This window comes from Apodemus sylvaticus, chromosome 21 (genome assembly GCF_947179515.1).
Source record: "Apodemus sylvaticus chromosome 21, mApoSyl1.1, whole genome shotgun sequence".
In the NCBI taxonomy this organism is placed as follows: domain Eukaryota; kingdom Metazoa; phylum Chordata; class Mammalia; order Rodentia; family Muridae; genus Apodemus; species Apodemus sylvaticus.
In genome coordinates, this window is record NC_067492.1 from 51093043 (window position 1) to 51110442 (window position 17400).

At 43.6% G+C, this 17400-nt stretch overlaps 2 protein-coding genes across 5 annotated transcripts in view; one reads left to right on the forward strand and one right to left on the reverse strand.

Annotated features, from left to right (window-relative positions):
- The window catches only part of Otud4 (OTU deubiquitinase 4), a 45372-nt gene extending 34481 nt beyond the window's left edge, over positions 1-10891 (reverse strand). For all 4 annotated transcript variants that reach the window (XM_052166194.1, XM_052166196.1, XM_052166195.1 and 1 more), the window contains exons 1-3: positions 10733-10891; positions 5598-5681; positions 3042-3092 (exon numbers count right to left, since the gene is read on the reverse strand). In XM_052166194.1, the coding sequence (XP_052022154.1) occupies positions 3042-3092; positions 5598-5681; positions 10733-10891 (294 nt within the window). The remainder of the gene's footprint in view (positions 1-3041; positions 3093-5597; positions 5682-10732) is intronic.
- The window catches only part of Mmaa (metabolism of cobalamin associated A), a 441074-nt gene that overhangs the window by 40298 nt on the left and 383376 nt on the right, over positions 1-17400 (forward strand). The gene's annotated exons all lie outside the window — the stretch shown is intronic.

The following is a 17400-nucleotide window of genomic DNA, read 5'->3' on the forward strand; positions in this document are numbered from 1 at the left end:
CCAACATTACACCTTGTAAATATCTACAGAAAGGTACAAACATACCCAAAATATGGGGAATTGTTATGCACTAAATAAAAATGTTTTAGCTATTTTTAAAAATCAGAAATGGATGTCTCTAGTCTCATCTACCTCAAGTTATTTTCATCCAGGCACACTGATAGCACATCTATAATCCTAGCACTCTGAAAGCAGTGAAAGGGGAGAGGTGTGTACACGGACCCCTCTCTTTCCAAGTCAGCCTGTGCTATATACAGTGAGTTCAAGAGTCGCCTGTACTATTAGTAAGATCCATGTCAAAGACCAAGGCCGAGGAACACAGCTCACTGATAAATCCCTTGTCTCATATGCGCCAAAGTCCTGGGGCCTAGCCTCAGGACTGCAAAATAACATTTTTATACAATATGTTTTTAATCTACCAATCCAGGCAACAAGAATACTTAGCATTACTTTTGCCTCTAGGTCGTATCACTGAATACAACATACAGAATTCTAAGATCAAAGAGATGAATCCAAGCAGAAAGAAAAAAATACCTATATAAAGTGTCATAATAATGTTGAACAGGGTACCCATAATTCTCACTTCTTTCCTCAAAACCCTTAAATGTCTTTCCAATAGAAGACACCCAGACTTCAAGGCCTTGGAGCCAGAGAAGAATCTACATTTACAGCACACACACCAACTTATACAAGCGGTAGGTGACGTTGTAAGAATTACTAACTCATGGGCCCTCCAACTTATTTCTCACTACTTTATTTATTTTGGTTTTTAAAGACTAGGTTTTCTCTGCGTGGCCTTGAATGTTCTAGAACTCTCTATAAACCCGGTGGACACTAAACTCAGAGATTCACCTGCCTCTGCCTCTGCCTCAGATTAAAGGTGTGTGCCACCATCGTTTTCTACTACTGCTTACCTGCGCATGTGTCCTGCTCCACACAGGGACTCTTCTGTCACTCGGTCCTACCCAGCTTTTACTGCTTAGAATGGCCCTCATCCAAAGCACTGCTTATTTAGACCTATTCAGACTTCAAATATGAACTCTGAGAGCCTTGTCTACTGAGCTGTAAATGCACCTGAATTAACCCTTTTCATCTGTATTTCTAACACATGCACTTTCCTAATTTATATCTGACTTCCTATTACAGAGAAATCCTGACTCCACCTCCCTAGTCTCAGGCCCTGGAGCTGATACTGCAGACCCGTCAGACACACAGTCACGGAGGCACTCTTCCTCTCTTGTATTATTCCTTTTACCCTTACCTCACTCTTCATAGGTTTCTCCTTTGCCAATATTTTTTTTAGACTTCTCTGTATTTTATGTGTGAAAGTATTTGCTTACATGTATGCATATATACCACACATGTACCTGGTGCCCACAGAGATCAGAAGATGTCAGATCCCCTGAACTCGAACTACCATGTAAGTGTTAGGAACCAAACTCAGGTCCTCTGCAAAAGTGCTCTTAGCTGCTGAGCTCTCCCAGCCCCGCCAGTGTTCCTTCTAACCCTCACAGGCGAGGATGGGAATCTCTAATAGCATTCTATGCTGGCCATGCTGAGTAGTCAACCTGACTGATCTGGCATCAGCTAAGACATAATTTTGGGTGGGTCCATAAGGGTATTTCCTAGGAGGATTATGAAGCAGGGAAGACTCAAGTGGGCAGGAAAAACAAGGCAAGGCTTTCCCAAAGCAGGCCTAAGATTAAACAAAACAAAACAAACAAAAAAACCTCAAGGGAAATGGAAACAAAAAACAAAAAAACAGTGCTGTTACACAGCCCACATTTCCCAGAATACTACTCGTGTATCCATGTACCCTGCTGCCACCTTTCACTGATATTAAAACCAGTATCTTCTAATGTGAAATGAAGATTAGAGTACCACCCGGCAACCTCCAAGCCTTTAGCACCACTGGGACTGCTGAGGGATCCAGCACTGTGGACATAGCCACAGCTTAAGGTCTCAGGTTCTCCAGGACTCAGATAGCCACTGCTGGACTAGTGGGCTCAAATCATGAACGGCACCCAATAAATGCCTCTGATAATATGCACTCATTCCCTCAGTTCTCTCTCTTTCTAGAGAACTTTAACTAATTCATATTCCATGACATTTGAGGCTTATGGCAACTGAAATACAACATGCTAAGAAAACACTGCTACTGAGCTCTGTGTGTGTGTGTGTGTGTATGTGTATCCTTAGCCTACATTCTAAGATAGGGAGTTTCAGTGATTGGGGGTGGGGGTGGTTGTGGGGAGGTTCAAGACAGTTTCTCTATGTAGTCCTAGCTGTCCTGGAACTGACTCTGTAGTCCAAGCTGGCCTCTTAAATCAGAGATCCACCTGCCTCTGCCTAAGTGCTGAGATTAAACCCGGCTTAGTGAGAACCTTTCAAGCAGGGAGGAAGGGAGAAAGGGAGGTTGGCTGGTTCTTTCTTCAGCATGACTGATATTGAATGGTAGGCGCTGACAGACCTGTCACCCTTTTTTTCCAAGTCTCTGCTCCCTTCATAAGCCGGTTACAGGAAATGGCACCCCACAGAAGAACTCTGCTCTCATTTCCCTAAAGAAATCAAGCTTCATCCTGCCCAAACTGCATATAGCCTAACAGATCATTCCAAAAATCATCTGTGCACGGAATTACAGATCTTGTATGCTACAATCATATGCCATGACAAACACAGAAGACAGGGGGGGGGGGGCTCTTTCCTCATAACAAGACAACTTCCAGAAAGATCTCCTATCAACTTTCTTTTTTATTATTTTATTGTTTTGTTTTGTTTTGTTTTATTGTTTTGTTTTGTTTTGAGCCAGAATTTCTCTGTGTAGCTCTGGCTGTCTTGAAATTAGTTTTGTAGACCAGGCTGTCTTCAAACTCACAAAGATCCACCTGTCTCTGCCTCAAGGTATGTCACCACCCAATCATCTTTTAATTAAAGACTACACAAAGGGCACAGTAATTTCAACTGTCACACAACACACTACTGCTTTTCTGTCAAGAAATTTTAACACACATTTGGATACACACAAGCAGAAATACACATACCTGTGGGTTTTCCAAACGTTTTAAATATTCTTCAAATGACCCTTCTATAAACTGTAAGAAAAAAATTATATTAGGGGCCTGGAAAAGTGGCTCAGCAGGTAAAATCATTTCTTGCTTTTGTAGAAGACCTTCCTTATTTCAATCCCCAGCACTCACAGCAGGCAGTGCACAACCACCTGTTACTCCAGCTCCAGGTGATCTGATACCCTCTTCTGGCTAAGGTACCTCAACATGTTATACACACATGAATTTTTTTTTATATCTAATAGGAATGCTGTTTAAGAAAGATGCCAAACAACAACAGGTTTACTGTTAAAATTCACTTTGAGTCACTGGGTTCTTAGACACACCTAATCTTTATCAGTAATGCTAAAAGGTATTCATAATATGAATATCTGTATTAATACTTAAGTAATGGCAATAAATAGGCAAAAGAACTTAAAGAAAATGTTGCTTGGAATGGTTTCCAGGAAGATGACTCAAGATGAAAGCTAACCAGAACTCAAATGAGCTTAGTGGAGCAGCCACTACAGAGAGTGCCCGTGCAGCATGAGAAGAAGACCACTGTGGGGGAGACCTGAGCAACATCGCCAGCTGAGGCGGGGCAACCTGTAGAAGACTAGATGAGAGGAGTCCAAGCACGGGCCAGTTCAGGGGAAGGAACTAAAACAGGACTTCCATACAAGAAAGGGAAGAAAATTGCAGACCACTGCAGATGTCATTCTGAGCTGAGGAATACCAAAATAACACTTTTAGATTAATCTGGTAATGATCCATGGGTACAGGCAAATGAAGCCGAGTTAATCTGACCAATTATGCTAAACACAGAAGAGTTATAGGAAATCAGATCATTTCAATCAAGAGTTTTATGGTATAGTATGTTTTACTGTCTCTTCATAAAGTAAGTTTAGTTAGTCTATACCCAACCTTTTTTTTTTTTTTTTTTTTTGCTTTCATTATAGCAACTGACAAATCTGAAAAAGTGCTATCTATGGTGGTTTGAATGATGGCCCTCCCAGGCTTGTACATTTGAATGTTACTCTCCAATCAGCAGAACTGTTTGAGAAGGATTAGGGTATGTGTCCTTGTTGAAGGAGGTATGTCAAGGGAATGAATGGGCTTTACGGTTTTAAAAGCCCATAATCAATTAGCTCTGTCTCCTGCCTGTGGGTCAGATGTAAGCTCTCACTACTGATCCAATACCATGCCTGCCTGTCTGCCTGCCTGCTCCCAACAATGATGGCCAGTGAATTCTATCACCCCATACAACTGCGAGTCCCATATTTTTAGATTTAATAAACTAGAGTATAGTACTTTGTCAAAGCAGTAGAAAATTAAGGCAAGTGCTAAAAAGTATTCCCATCTGACCATTAAGTCCAGTTTTATATAATTTGCAATAGTTAACAAAAGTGATACATTTAAACCATAAAATCATCCACCTCTTCAATCTACATGTCTTTTCAATAGCTACAGCATATTTTCAGATCAAGAATTCTACAAATTGTATACTATCAAATTTTAAAACTCTCTTAAATTCTAACACATACATTTTAAGTACCTCCCTACGAAGTATTTATCAATGAGGCCTCAAAGAAACCGAAAATAATATAGGATAGATACTTCCACTGTTCTTCAATGCACACCAGAACTAGGAGGCAAGACCCTACTTTTGAATACATCACAAATCTGGATTGGAGCCCACAGAGAAAGAGATAAAGCTAGAACTGACCCAGAAACTCTCCCCCTTCTGGCTAGCTTTTATGCCAGAAGGTGTTATTTATGTAAGCTGCTGGGGGGAGAAAATACTAGTCTTACCCAGCCCTGAAATCACAAATGCTACACTACTGACTTGCTAGGCAAGATATACCCACTGGTCCAATAGATGCATGACTGTTTGGGGATTACCAACTGCTTTCTGATTAGATGAAACCTGCTTCAGGAACAGGACATTCCTTCTGAACAATGGCTAGGGAGGTCACAGGCACCAGAGGAACTAGTTAGCTGTTCGTTTTGCTAAATAGACATGTATCAAACTGCCTTATAGATACTTATGTTTATACCTGTGTCTCTGTCACCTGAGTCAGAGAAGACAGAGACCAACAGAGACATAACTTGTAAGAGTGATGAGCTTGAGTGTCTACCCTAAATGAGACAACTACATCAGTCAACATCCCCACCCCAAAGATCAGGATCAGGAAGAATGTAATCTGAAGGATGGAGAGAAGCACTGTAAAATGCTGTCTTCTAGACACAACACAGACTTTCTGCACTCATAGACAGTGGTTACTCACACAACTGAAATAAAGAGTCAAAATTCTAGTATGGATAGGTGAAGGGCTCACAAGAACACACTCTAGCTGGGAAGTTATTCAATGGGTTATTTTAAAAAAGAAAAAAGATCACAGAGAGATGATATGATCAAATTATATGCATTTATGAAATTCTCAAGAAAAATTACTTTAAAAATGTCTAGCCTGTGAAACATCAACTAGACTATTTCCACTAGTCAAACGTAAGTCCAAGTAAGACACTAGCATATCCGAGGTTAATAATTACCGCTTCAAATTTCTCTCTGTTCTCTCGAAGGTAGCGAATACAGGCCATTCTAACTTCCACATGTCGAGACTGAGAGTGCAATACCTAAAACAAAAAAGCAGTATGTTATCAAGCATTGTCAAAAGCAAACCAAAGTGACACCAGCAGTTAAGCCTGTCCATTCCCTTTCTGTAACTTATCTTTATTCATTCTAACCCTTCCTCTGAGCACTATGACATGACAGACCAGTGGACTGAGTAAGAAATGAGTAAGAATTTGAATGCTTGGTGACCAGGGAGTAAGGCTATTTGAAAGGATTAGGATTAGGAGCTCTGAGGTTTTGAAAACCCGTGCCAAGCCCAGCCTTGCATGGCTACCCCCAGCCCAGATCATGATGTATTCTCAGCTACTCCTCCAGGGCCTCCCTACATACCATGCTCCCCACCATGATAATGTACTACGTAACCTCTGAAACTGCAAGCAAGCCCCCAATTAAATAAATGTTTTTGTAAGAGCTGCCTGATCATGATGCCTTTTCACAGCAGTAAGTGACTCATCTATAAAAACAGCTCTATTAGCCTAATGTCTTTTTCTTTTTATTCTTTTTTTTTTTTTTTAAAGTTTTTTCAAGACAGGGTTTCTCTGTGTAGCCCTTACTGTCCTGATATTTGCTCTATAGACCAGGTGTCCTTGAACTCTGAGATCCACCTGTCTCTGCCTCCTAGCCCTAGACCATTCATTCCATGAAGAATGTGTCACCATTTCTCCTAAGATCATGAAATGACTCCTTTGAAGACACTGTTGTGCTCCTGAGACTGTCCTCTGTTGCCAACCTTCTACAATCACTCTGCTCCTCACAAAGGAGAATAGAATCCCTGCTAGGAATGCTGGGGTTCCTCCTATGCTTGTTATAAAGAGAATGAGGCTGGGCGGTGGTGGCACACGCCTTTAATCCCAGCACTTGAGAGGCAGAGGCAGGCGGATTCCTGAGTTCAAAGGCCAGCCTGGTCTACAGAGTGAGTTCCAGGACAGCCAGGGCTACACACAGAAACCCTGTAACAAAAAACCAAAAGAGAAAGGGGGGAGGGGAAGGGGGAGCTGGGAGGGGGGGAAGGGGGAAATGGGAGGGGAGAAGGGGGAAATGGTAGGGGAGAAGGGGGAGATGGGAGGGGGGAAGGGGGAAGAGGGAGAGAGGGAGGGAGAGGGAGTGGGAGGGGAGGGAGGGAAAAGGGGGAAGAGGGAGAGGAAGAGGGAGAAAATATGAGTCCCAGTTACTAGGAAGCCTACAGTGGTATGTTTTCAAGTTCAAAGGCCACCTGGTCTACTAAGTGAACTCAAAGCCAGTCCTGAGTGAGAGCCTGGCTGGCTGGCTGTGATGGTGGTGGTTCACCTTTAATCCCTGCACTCAGGTGGCAGAGGCAGGCAGATCTGGGAGTTCAAGGCCAGCCTAGTCTACAAAGAGTTAATTCCAGGACAGCCAGGGCTACATAGACAAATACTGACTGGAAGAGGGAAAAAAAAAAAAAAAAGAATATCACTCAATGGAAGATTCCAGCACATACATAGCCCAAGTTCAACCTCCAATATCACAAGGAAAAAAGTTACTATCATCAAAAAACAGCCTTATTTGAAAATGTAAGCCCACTGTATCAGAATAATTATGTGTCACTTTTTAATCAAGCTTATAAAATTCCAAACACCCAAATGAGCAGACATGCTAAACTGGGTGATGCCACCCTAAAAGGTCGTGCATTTGTTCTTATCCAAACCCGGGGCTAGCAAGATGGCTCAGCTGGTAAAGGCCCTTGCTGAGTTTGAGCCCACAAACTGCCACATATATATATGCACTGATATATTCAAAGACACACACACACACACACACAAATGAATAAATAAAAATAGAATCACAAGTATCAACCAAAAAAAAACTATGTACAGACCTCTCATCTGTAACCTCCCTAAATAATACATTAGTTCAACAAAAAAACCTCTGGAATTTTATCAAAATTTGAGCTCTAAAATGAAGCAAACTAAACTTCATATCAAATGCTATATTCTCCTATACTTCCCACAATGTTTAAAGAGATTAAAGTAAATTACTTTCTAAGAATAGGTATCTTAAGGTATTCCCAGTATTCTAACCCGTATCTCCACACCATCACCCACATACACTTGAAATAAAACATTACTTCAAACAATCAAAGCCTCTTGTAGATTTACAAGAGAATGTAGCTTTAAGAGTTACAACTCGCCAGGCAGTGGTGGAGCACGCCTGTAATCCCAGCACTCTGGGAGGCAGAGGCAGGCGGATTTCTGAGTTCGAGGCCAGCCTGGTCTACAGAGTGAGTTCCAGGACAGCCAGGGCTATACAGAGAAACCCTGTCTCGGAAAAAACCAAATCCAAAAAAACCAAAAAAAAAAAAAAAAAAAAAAGAGTTACAACTCAAACTCAATCTCTTTGTTAAAGTAATGAAAACTTAAGAAATGAGGATCCAGATGCACATTTTACACATCTCCTGAATAACAACCAAGAACTACAGATGCAATTTCCCCTGATAGCCAGTATGTACTAAGAAGCCAAAAACCAAAGATGCACTCTTTAAGGTTAACTTTTTAATTTACCAGCTGTTTTTCAGCTTAACTAAGTAAATGTTCCTTACCATGTTAGGACATTATTAAAAAGTAGCCTTACACAGTCTAAGCTTCCTGCATCACAAGAACCAGCCACATATTTTTAAAAACACCAACTGTTTGCCATTTCAACAAATTACATTTGGCAATCTATTTTTCCCAGTAGCTACATTAGACACTGTTATGAATCAAGCATTATTAAAATGAGTGAGCCACAATGTCATCTGATAGGGCCTACCATGAGCAAAGCGCCTCTCTCTCGGGTTAGAGCCGTTCACCTAACAACAGGTGGCAGGCAGAAATTAGTAAAGCGTGTTTCTCATCAGGAACTACGTCAGGAATAGCTTTTTTTCTTTTAACAAAGATTTTAGAATATGGCATCAACCCGAACCTGCTGCCCAGATGCAAAACTCTCATCAATGTACATAAAGTGTACAATATTGATAATTTACTAAGCCAAACAATGCAAAAAAAAAAGCAAGACTGAAATGACAATTCTTCAAATAGTAAATTATTTCTCAAGTCCCTGGACACTCAAAATTCAAATGGTATGCTACGTTGCTCCATGAAAATAGGCTAAAGGTAGAGGCTTTAAGACAAGGTAGTGATAAACACAGGGACCGGCTGAGACACTGTTTTAGCAAGTCCTCTAAGAGTGCCCTATTTTTAGCTACAAGCTAGGAGCTGATTCAGGTCAGGCTTCCTGCAGGCCCAAATCCACACATGTTTAAAAAAAAAAAGCATATCTAAATCTGGTAATCTGAAGGAGAAAGGCTACTCTCAAGTGAAGTCTCTTCCTCTTCTCTTAGGACTGCTATTTAGCTTCCTGGCTCTTTAAAAATATTTATTGGAATTTGCCAGAAAAGAAATACCACAAAAACAAATCTTTTATACAGATTTTTAAAAGGCAGCAGAGGTTGACAACACATTCTTTCTCACCATTACTTTAGTTCCTATCTACTGAAATATTAAGCTTCCCCTAGACCTAGGTTCAATATACTCAAAGTGTCCCCAATTTTGTAAAGGTTAGTTAGTTCCTTTAAGACTAACCCAGATCCCAAGGTATAAACGGGGCTTACCCATATCCACGAGTTCTTAGTGTAACTAGCTCTTTCCCACTGTACAGATGTTGAGTCCCACACGCTTTTGTTCTATTCCCCATGGATCTCATGGGCAGAAGCACACCTTTCTGTTTCAATTTAAATAGGCCTGGATAAATCAACTCCAAACATTAACCTCTACCTCCAAACTTGCTAATGCTAATGCAGTATAAACAGACACCATGGGATGACTTCACTTCCCCTCTTCAGTCTGTAAGGCTGAGACAGGGAGACAGCATCTTCTCCATCTGGAAAACTCACAAATGGAGCAGACTGTTTACCTACTACTAACTGGAAGGACTGGGCTGGAAACACAGCACCCACATTGGAGCTTCCTAAATTTCTGAAATTAAGACATGTCAAATGGTAGGCTGGTTTGGGAAGTATCTCAGAGAATGTTTCAATGGACATACCTGTCGTAAATGCAGTATTCTATATTTACATACCTCTGGAAAATGCATAGCCTGGTGATTCTAAAACAGAAACCTTAAAAACTAGCTAGTGCAAAGGGGGGTGGGGGAACACGGAACACAAAACCATAAAAACTCCAGATTAAGCCAAAGGAAAGCAAACTATAAATGGTAGAAAATACACACCGTGGGGCAGTAATGTGAAACTTTTTTAATCCAACTACTTTAGCAGCTAGTCTTCAAATATAGGATGGGTTTTGGTGACCCCACACCTACATCTGATTATATAACATAGGGAAAAGGGCTCGCTCTCAAAAAAGAAAAATCTTGAGTATTCTTCCCTGGAACTCCTCCCACTCCTGAGTTCTACCTCACTTCTCTTTAGTAAAATGTTCGCTCTGTACTGGGAATAATTTTGTCCAGTAAGGGAAAAAACAAATACCAAAAACCGACATGTGCCTAGACTGAAAATCCGACCTATTACTAAAAGGCTTTTGGAAGAATAAATTCTTTAGTACGCCTTGCCCGATTCCAACATTATATAGCGTGCGACCTACTCAAGATTAAGTCAAGAGAAGACCCTATACTGGGAGATTGTTTTCCTTGAACAGCTAAGTTGGCCTCCTGTTTCGAGTGACACCGGTGAGACCGACTACCCCGCATTCCAAAGTCCAGCAACAGGAAAAAAAAAATTTAAAAAAATGTGAAGCAGTCACACTGGGTGCCGCACCTCCTCCGGTAAACACGCGGCTAACTAGTGGGAACGCTGGGCTGCTAAAGACCGAGCGCAGGTGAATGCGGAACACAACTCAGCAACTGCACGTCGCTGGGTCCCCGGCGGGCACGCTGCGAGCAGGCCGCCCGAGATGTCCTCACTCGGTCCCTGGCCGGCGGTACAATGGGCCGCTGTGACGACAGCGAGCCACGCGCAGCCCCGCCGTGGGCGGCCCGGCAGCTGCGGGCGGCGTGTCGCACCCAGCCCCGCGCCCGCCCCGCTCGGGCCCGGGTCCTTTACCTGCTCGGCCACAGCCCGGAACAAGCACGACCCGTCCTTGGCGACCAATTTCCGATACAAGCCCAGTTTGCGCAGATAGGCGTCCATGGGCGTCGCATCCTCCAGCAGCCCCAAGCCGCCCTGGTCCACGCCGTCGGGCGCGCCGACGGCTGCCTCCATGTTGCCGGTCCGCTGCAGCAAGCGTGGGGCGAACTAGCCCCACATGGCCGCGCCGTCGGCTGCTCGACGCCCGGGCCTGGGGCAGGCTGCGGCTCGGGCTCCGGCTCCGGCTCCGACGCGGACACGGCGAGCGGCGGCAGGAAGAGGCGGCGGCGGCAGCGGCCCGAGGCGGTGGCCGGCGCTCTCCCGGAGCATAGGGGAGCCCAGCCTAGTGCATGGCCATCCGCACGCGGCCGCCTCCGCGGAGGGACACGCGCCCGCGGGCAGCCCGGGGGTCGCCGCCCCCACAAGTTTCCGGGTCCCGACCGGTGTGAGGCGAGGAAAACCCCGGCGGCGCGCCCGGCTGAGATGAAGCGAGGCCTGCGTCTCCCGCGCGCGCCCCACGCCGAGAACCGAGGAAACCCGGGGAGAAAACCGCGGCCGCTCGTTTCCCCACCTCGCGGGAGGGTGCCTGAGGGGCGGGGAGCGGGAAGGGGCGCCCGGCGGAGGGCAGCAACCTCGCAGCCTAGAATTTGTTTTCGCTTTCAGCCCTCGGCGCAGGGGATGACGGGAGTTGTAGTTTAAGCAGCGGCAGGAAGTCCTCGTGCAGAGGGCGGGGACGCCTGGGCCGGCCTACCCGGAGGGGAGGCGCCCCACAGGCTCGCGGACTACAAATCCCTACAACGCTAGCGGCGCCGAACCTAGAACTGCCTTCGCGCTTCCCAGGCCGCGTCCGCGAGCAGGCCCGAGGGTGTCTGTCGCTTACGCCGGCGACCTGCGCGCGCCGCCCCGCCCTCCCGGCGAGCCTCCCGCCCTGAGCGCGGTGGGGCGGCGGAAAGCGCGCGAGCTCTGCTTGCGTGCAGTTGCTAGGGGCTCAGTGGTGGTGCCACCGGCCCTTTGTGTAGTTCCAGAGGACGCACCTGTCTGGACCCCACCCCCGGCCTGCCCTCGTAGCGTTTCCTTTGGGGAGGCTCAACGCCTAGAGCGGAAAACCCGGCTCTTGGAACCGCCCGCTAAGCCCGACCCATTTTGACCCCCAATGAAGCGATGACGGTTGATTGAAATTGGGACAGCTCACACTCAACGACAAGATCTGGCTTCGCCAAAGGCAATGCTCATTCTGTCACAGCAGCTGCGCCCTGCTACACAAAGAATTCCCTGTTAGAAGAAATTACTTAAAAAAAAAAAAGTTCGGTGACAACGCTACGGGGATCCGACTAGAGCTAGAGGCTTCCTCCTCCAAACTTTTCATGACAAGAAATGGGTAGTCAAATTGAATTTGCGAATCCGGTACTTAACAACCTTTTGGGACTCTAGAATTTTATTAGCATACAATAGCATCTCGTGTCATTTAAGTTTATTAAAACTTCGGTCTTGACGTCATGTTGGAGGAAGAAAAGTGGTAAATAACCTTGGTTTTAAAGGTGTAGGCAGTCTTGGGAATGGGGCCAAGATATACCAGGTGGTAGGATTCCAACACGTTACTTAAAATGTAAGCTATTAATATTTAAATGTTCCTATAATTGTGCTATTTTTAGAAAATAAATCGCAAGCTAAATGAAATTTAAAAAAAAAAAATCCGTGTCCCAATTTTAAAGTTTTTACTTGTAGGAGGGAAACACTTTTGAGAAATCCAAGGGTTTTGTTTTTGTTTGACTTAGTTTAAGAGGCATACTCCATATACCCCAGACAGGCTTTGAACTTGACAGCCAAAGATGACCTGGAATTCCTGACCATCTTGCTTCCACCCACCCTCCCCAAATACTAAGATCACTGCTATGCCACCACATCCTGTTCCATGTGGTGCTGGGAATGAAACTCAGGGCTTGCTGCATGCTAAACAAGCATTCTACCAACTGTGCCTCCCCCGGATCCAAAGTTGTAATTCTCCCACCATGTAGACCTATAGTTCCTTCTAGTAATATCTAGATTCTCATGCTTTAAATACAGTTCCTAAAATGAGTAGGTACTATATGATCAGTTAACAGACTATGCACAGAGAAGGCAATGCCTTCTGATACTGATTTTGATATTCCTTCAATAAGAACTTACGGGACTAACTTCATATCCCATATGTATTTGTGGGGAATATGTATATATGTTAAGATTATACTGCTCATAGCTTGATATTTTTTAAAACTTTCAAAATTTGTTCTTTGTGATTGAAATGTGCAAGACTGCGTTGCATTTTCTCATCCTTCAAATAAAATCTTTGCTCAACTTATATGCACAAAATGTATGTTTAGTGTTTCATGTATGTTTTCCATGTTTTCATAACTTAAGTGAAGTGTACTTCCATTTTTTTAATGAAATAACACCATCTTCTAAAGTCCCAAGGTTTCTCTGAGATACTTAAGGGAAACTAAATGTCTTTCATTCTAAAATATCTTTATTTTCAATTACAGTAACTTAACTCCTTAGTAATAGAATAATCAAAATGTTAATGGGCATGATGACTAGTTTTAATTATTCTATGAAGCCTGGCATTAAGGTCTGTTGTCCATGTATTTTTTAAAGTCATTATTAAAAATAGAAGCCCTTATCAGAAATCATTAAATTCTGTGATTTTGTTAAACTGATTTGTCATGAGAAGCGGTAGAATAACAAATGTCTGGTCTTTTGCATAATGAATGTTGTCTGACCTACTGAAGCAGTATAAAACGGTCTCACTCTGCTTCTCGTTCCAAAGTTAGAGGAGATGCATCTGTTACATCTGACCCCTGGACTTCATAAGGAAATCCCTTAGGTATTTATTCTGAGCCCTAATCCAGGATAGACCCTCTGTATGCCAACTCCCCAAATATAGTTCAGCGTAAAAGCAACATCAGAGGATCCGGATCTTCAAACTGGGGAAAACATACAGAAACTCATTTCCTATGACTCTTCACCACTTCTTCTTCTTCTTCTTCTTCTTCTTCTTCTTCTTCTTCTTCTTCTTCTTCTTCTTCTTCTTCTTCTTTCTTCCTTTCTTTTTCTTTTCTTCTTCTTCTTTTCTTTTCTTTTTTTTTTTTGTTCTGGTTTTTCCAGACAGGGTTTCTCTGTGTAGCTCTGGCTGTCTTGGAACTCACTCTGTAGACCAGGCTGGCCTCAAACTCAAAAATCTGCCTGCCTCTGCCTCCCAAGTGCTGGGATTAAAGGCGTGTGCCACCACTGCCTGGCAGCCCTTCACTTCTTAACATTAACCTCTAAAGGTCTTTGAAAAACCAAAGCAGTACTGATTGAAAATGTTCATTTCTAAGAGAACCATTTGTGACCAGTAAAAGTTAAGATGCCTTACAAATCATTTTTATCCGATAAAACTTGAAAGATTCAATGCTTCTGAAAACCTAATAAAATTACTAAAGCTTACCTGGTCAGTGATGGTATACACCTTTAATTCCAGCACTTTGGGAAGCAGGGGCAGTCGGATCTTTGTGAGTTTCAGGCCAGACTGGTCTACAGAGCAAGTTCTAGGATAGCCAGGGCTACACAGAAAAACCCAGTCCTAAAAACAAAAACAACAAAAAGGAATTACTAAAACTTAATCTTATACAAATGTGTCTCTGACCTTCTTTTCCTTGTATAAATCAATATCTCAAGCTCATTTATAAACTTTAGGGATAATTATGGTAAATAGAATTATGGGTATTTATTTTGGAGAAAGAGGTATTAATATTTAGTATTGGCTGGAAACTTACTTTGTAGGCCAGGCTGGCCTTGAATTGATTCACTTCTGCTTCTGCCTTTTAAGTGCCTCATGGAATCCAAGGCTTACTGCACCACCACAGTCCCTGGCCTTGCAAATTCTAGGCAAGGCACTCTACCACCAACTACACCTCCAGTTCCAATTCTTAATTTTATTGTTTGTTTTGTTTTTCTAGACAGGGTTTTACTGTGTGACAGCCCTGGCTGCCCTGGAACTCATGTCATAGACCAGGCTGGCCTTGAATTCCCAGTGATTAGCCTGCCTCTGCCTCCCAAATCCTGGGATTAAAGGAGTGCACCACCAGGCCTGACCCAATTGTTATTTTTTTTTAATGGTACATGATATGCCAGTATGGGAGAGTTTTCCCAACCTAAGATTAGATATTGTGCTAAACAGCCTTTAAGATAACTCACAGGGATCTCAGAGCACATTCTCACACATTCCACTGATGCCATTCAGCTTGTGGGAAGTTTACTCTAAGTGCCCAACAGAGCAGTTCAAACTGACTTCTCTTCTGAGGTGAGGTGATCAGTGGATTTGCATTTTGCTCCCTTGGCTGCTCTCTACCACACACTCCCTGCCAGTTACCCTCTCTCTACTGTACAAGATCTCTGCTCTGTAGCTGGCTTACAGAGGTTCCGTGGGTAAGAACTGGTCACTCTCCATCAGACACATGAACCAGGATGAAAGCAAATTCTAGAAGTCAAGCTTGAACCTGAAAAATCCTTAAGCAGGACCATCTTAGCAATGGAAGTCCGAACGTCAGAAACACAAGATGTTTTCTAACAAAGAAGCTTCTTTCTGCAGCAGGTAGAAGTGTATATAGCTGTAAGTTACAGAAAACCTACAACTGGTGAAAATGCTGTGCGCTGGGGTTCAGGAATTGCCACACAATAGGAACACCAGTCTCAGCTAAGCAAGAATAGGTGAATACACACCCTGCTCCGTTCAGATCAGGACTGCAAAAAGAATTGAAAACCTACTTGTGGTGCCAGTCTGTTCTCAAGGCAGACTTAGGAAGAAAAAAAAAAAAATTACAAAAACCACAGGAAGTGTTGCACGTTGGTGAGCTCTGACTCAAGCCATTGTAGACATAACAGTTCATATTGGCCTTTAACTTGATGGGTCCTAGGTCCTACATAAAGCTTTGATCATCTTAACAAACCTCAGGACCTAACGGGATGTGGTCAGCATGACCCTGCTCTGAGTCAAGTTACTTCTCTGTGTCAATGACTGGCAGGCACGTTACAGCAGTAATATGAAATAGCTGGCCACCATAGAACAAAATGACTACAGCTATGCTAGGAGGGGCAGACTTCAACACAGCAAGTTAGTATGCAGCAGGGCTAGCCTACATCTAACTCGACGCTTAAGACATGGGGAAGAGCAGAAGAGGCGGGGAAGCGTATGAGAGCCAGGGAACCAGTACATACACTGAAAGACATTGCCGTCCTCACGGGGATCAACGTCTCAACAGGATCACCCGGTTCTTAAGTTAGCGCGGTGTTAATAAGTTATGATGGGTGTCATTCTGCCACATGCATCTATCCCCTCAGCAGATACAAGCTGCCCCCCTCCCCCATGCTCTGCTGTACCACTGCTCCCCAAGCCCCTCTGCTTTCCTGTCAGGAATTCCATGCTCCTCCTCTCTCTTCCTCCCTCCTTCTGAACTCCTTGGTAGAATTCCTGCACTCAGTCTTGCCTGGTCCTGGGCTTTTTTTTTTAATGGGAAAATTGTTTTTTTTGTTGTTGTTTTTTGTTTGTTTGTTTTTTCAAGACAGGGTTTCTCTGTATAGCCCTGGCTGTCCTGGAACTCACTCTGTAGACCAGGCTGGCCTCGAACTCAGAAATCCACCTGCCTCTGCCTCCCAGAGTGCTGGGATTATAGGCGTGTGCCACCACCGCCCGGCTGTTTTGTTTTTTTTTAGACATGGTCTCTTGCTCTGGCAGTGGTAGACCAGAAGCAGGTGGATTTCTGAGTTGGAGTCTAGCCTGGCCTACAGAGTGAGTGAGTTCCAGGACAGCCTAGGCTAAACAGAAAATCTGTCTTTAAAAAAAGGACACGCTCACTCTTTTCTCAGTATTTACCATAGCTGTCTGGAGCTGCTGTGTGGACCTAGACGAGCCTTAAACTCATGCAGAAATCCAACTTTCTCTGAATCCTGAGTGCTGGGATTTAAAGGCATGTGGTACCACAGCAGGTGCTGTTGAGAGTTTCGTTGTTTTTTGTTTTTTTTTTTAATTAAGCTTAAAGCTCCTTGGCAGTTATGCACCTCTCTACGTCAATTATATCCTCTTGCTTTATTTACCTCACTGTCTCATGAAGCTGAGGCTGGCCTTAAACTCATGATCTTTCTGTCACCATCTCTGGTTTTGTTTAATTTTGAAGTTTCTTAGTTCATTTTTTCCATTTGGATACCTTTCTAAAGGTGGGAGTGTTGTATTAAAATCATTTTTTACTAGCTGGATAAGGTAGCACATGTATGTAAACCTAGCACTTCAGAGGTGGGAGTGTAGCAGAAGTTTCCCCCAATTGATTTAAATACAAGCCTGTGATTGGGCAGGAAAAGGGAGGCGGAGCTAAGAGTTTCAGCGACAGAGAGAGGGACAGGGAGAGAGAAGGAAGGAAAAAGGATGAAGACAAAGATGATCCAGATTCTGCGTGGCTTTAAATACCACAGGTCGCTATGAATATCTTGTAAGGGATGAATAATTACAGCACAATTTGTCTTATCTAGGTGGGCAATTTATGTTGATATCAATTGGCTCTGAGTTCATTGTGTGGGAGTTGTGGGGTGAGCATTCACTGATATAAGCCTGACTTATAAATTACAAGCCTCTAGAG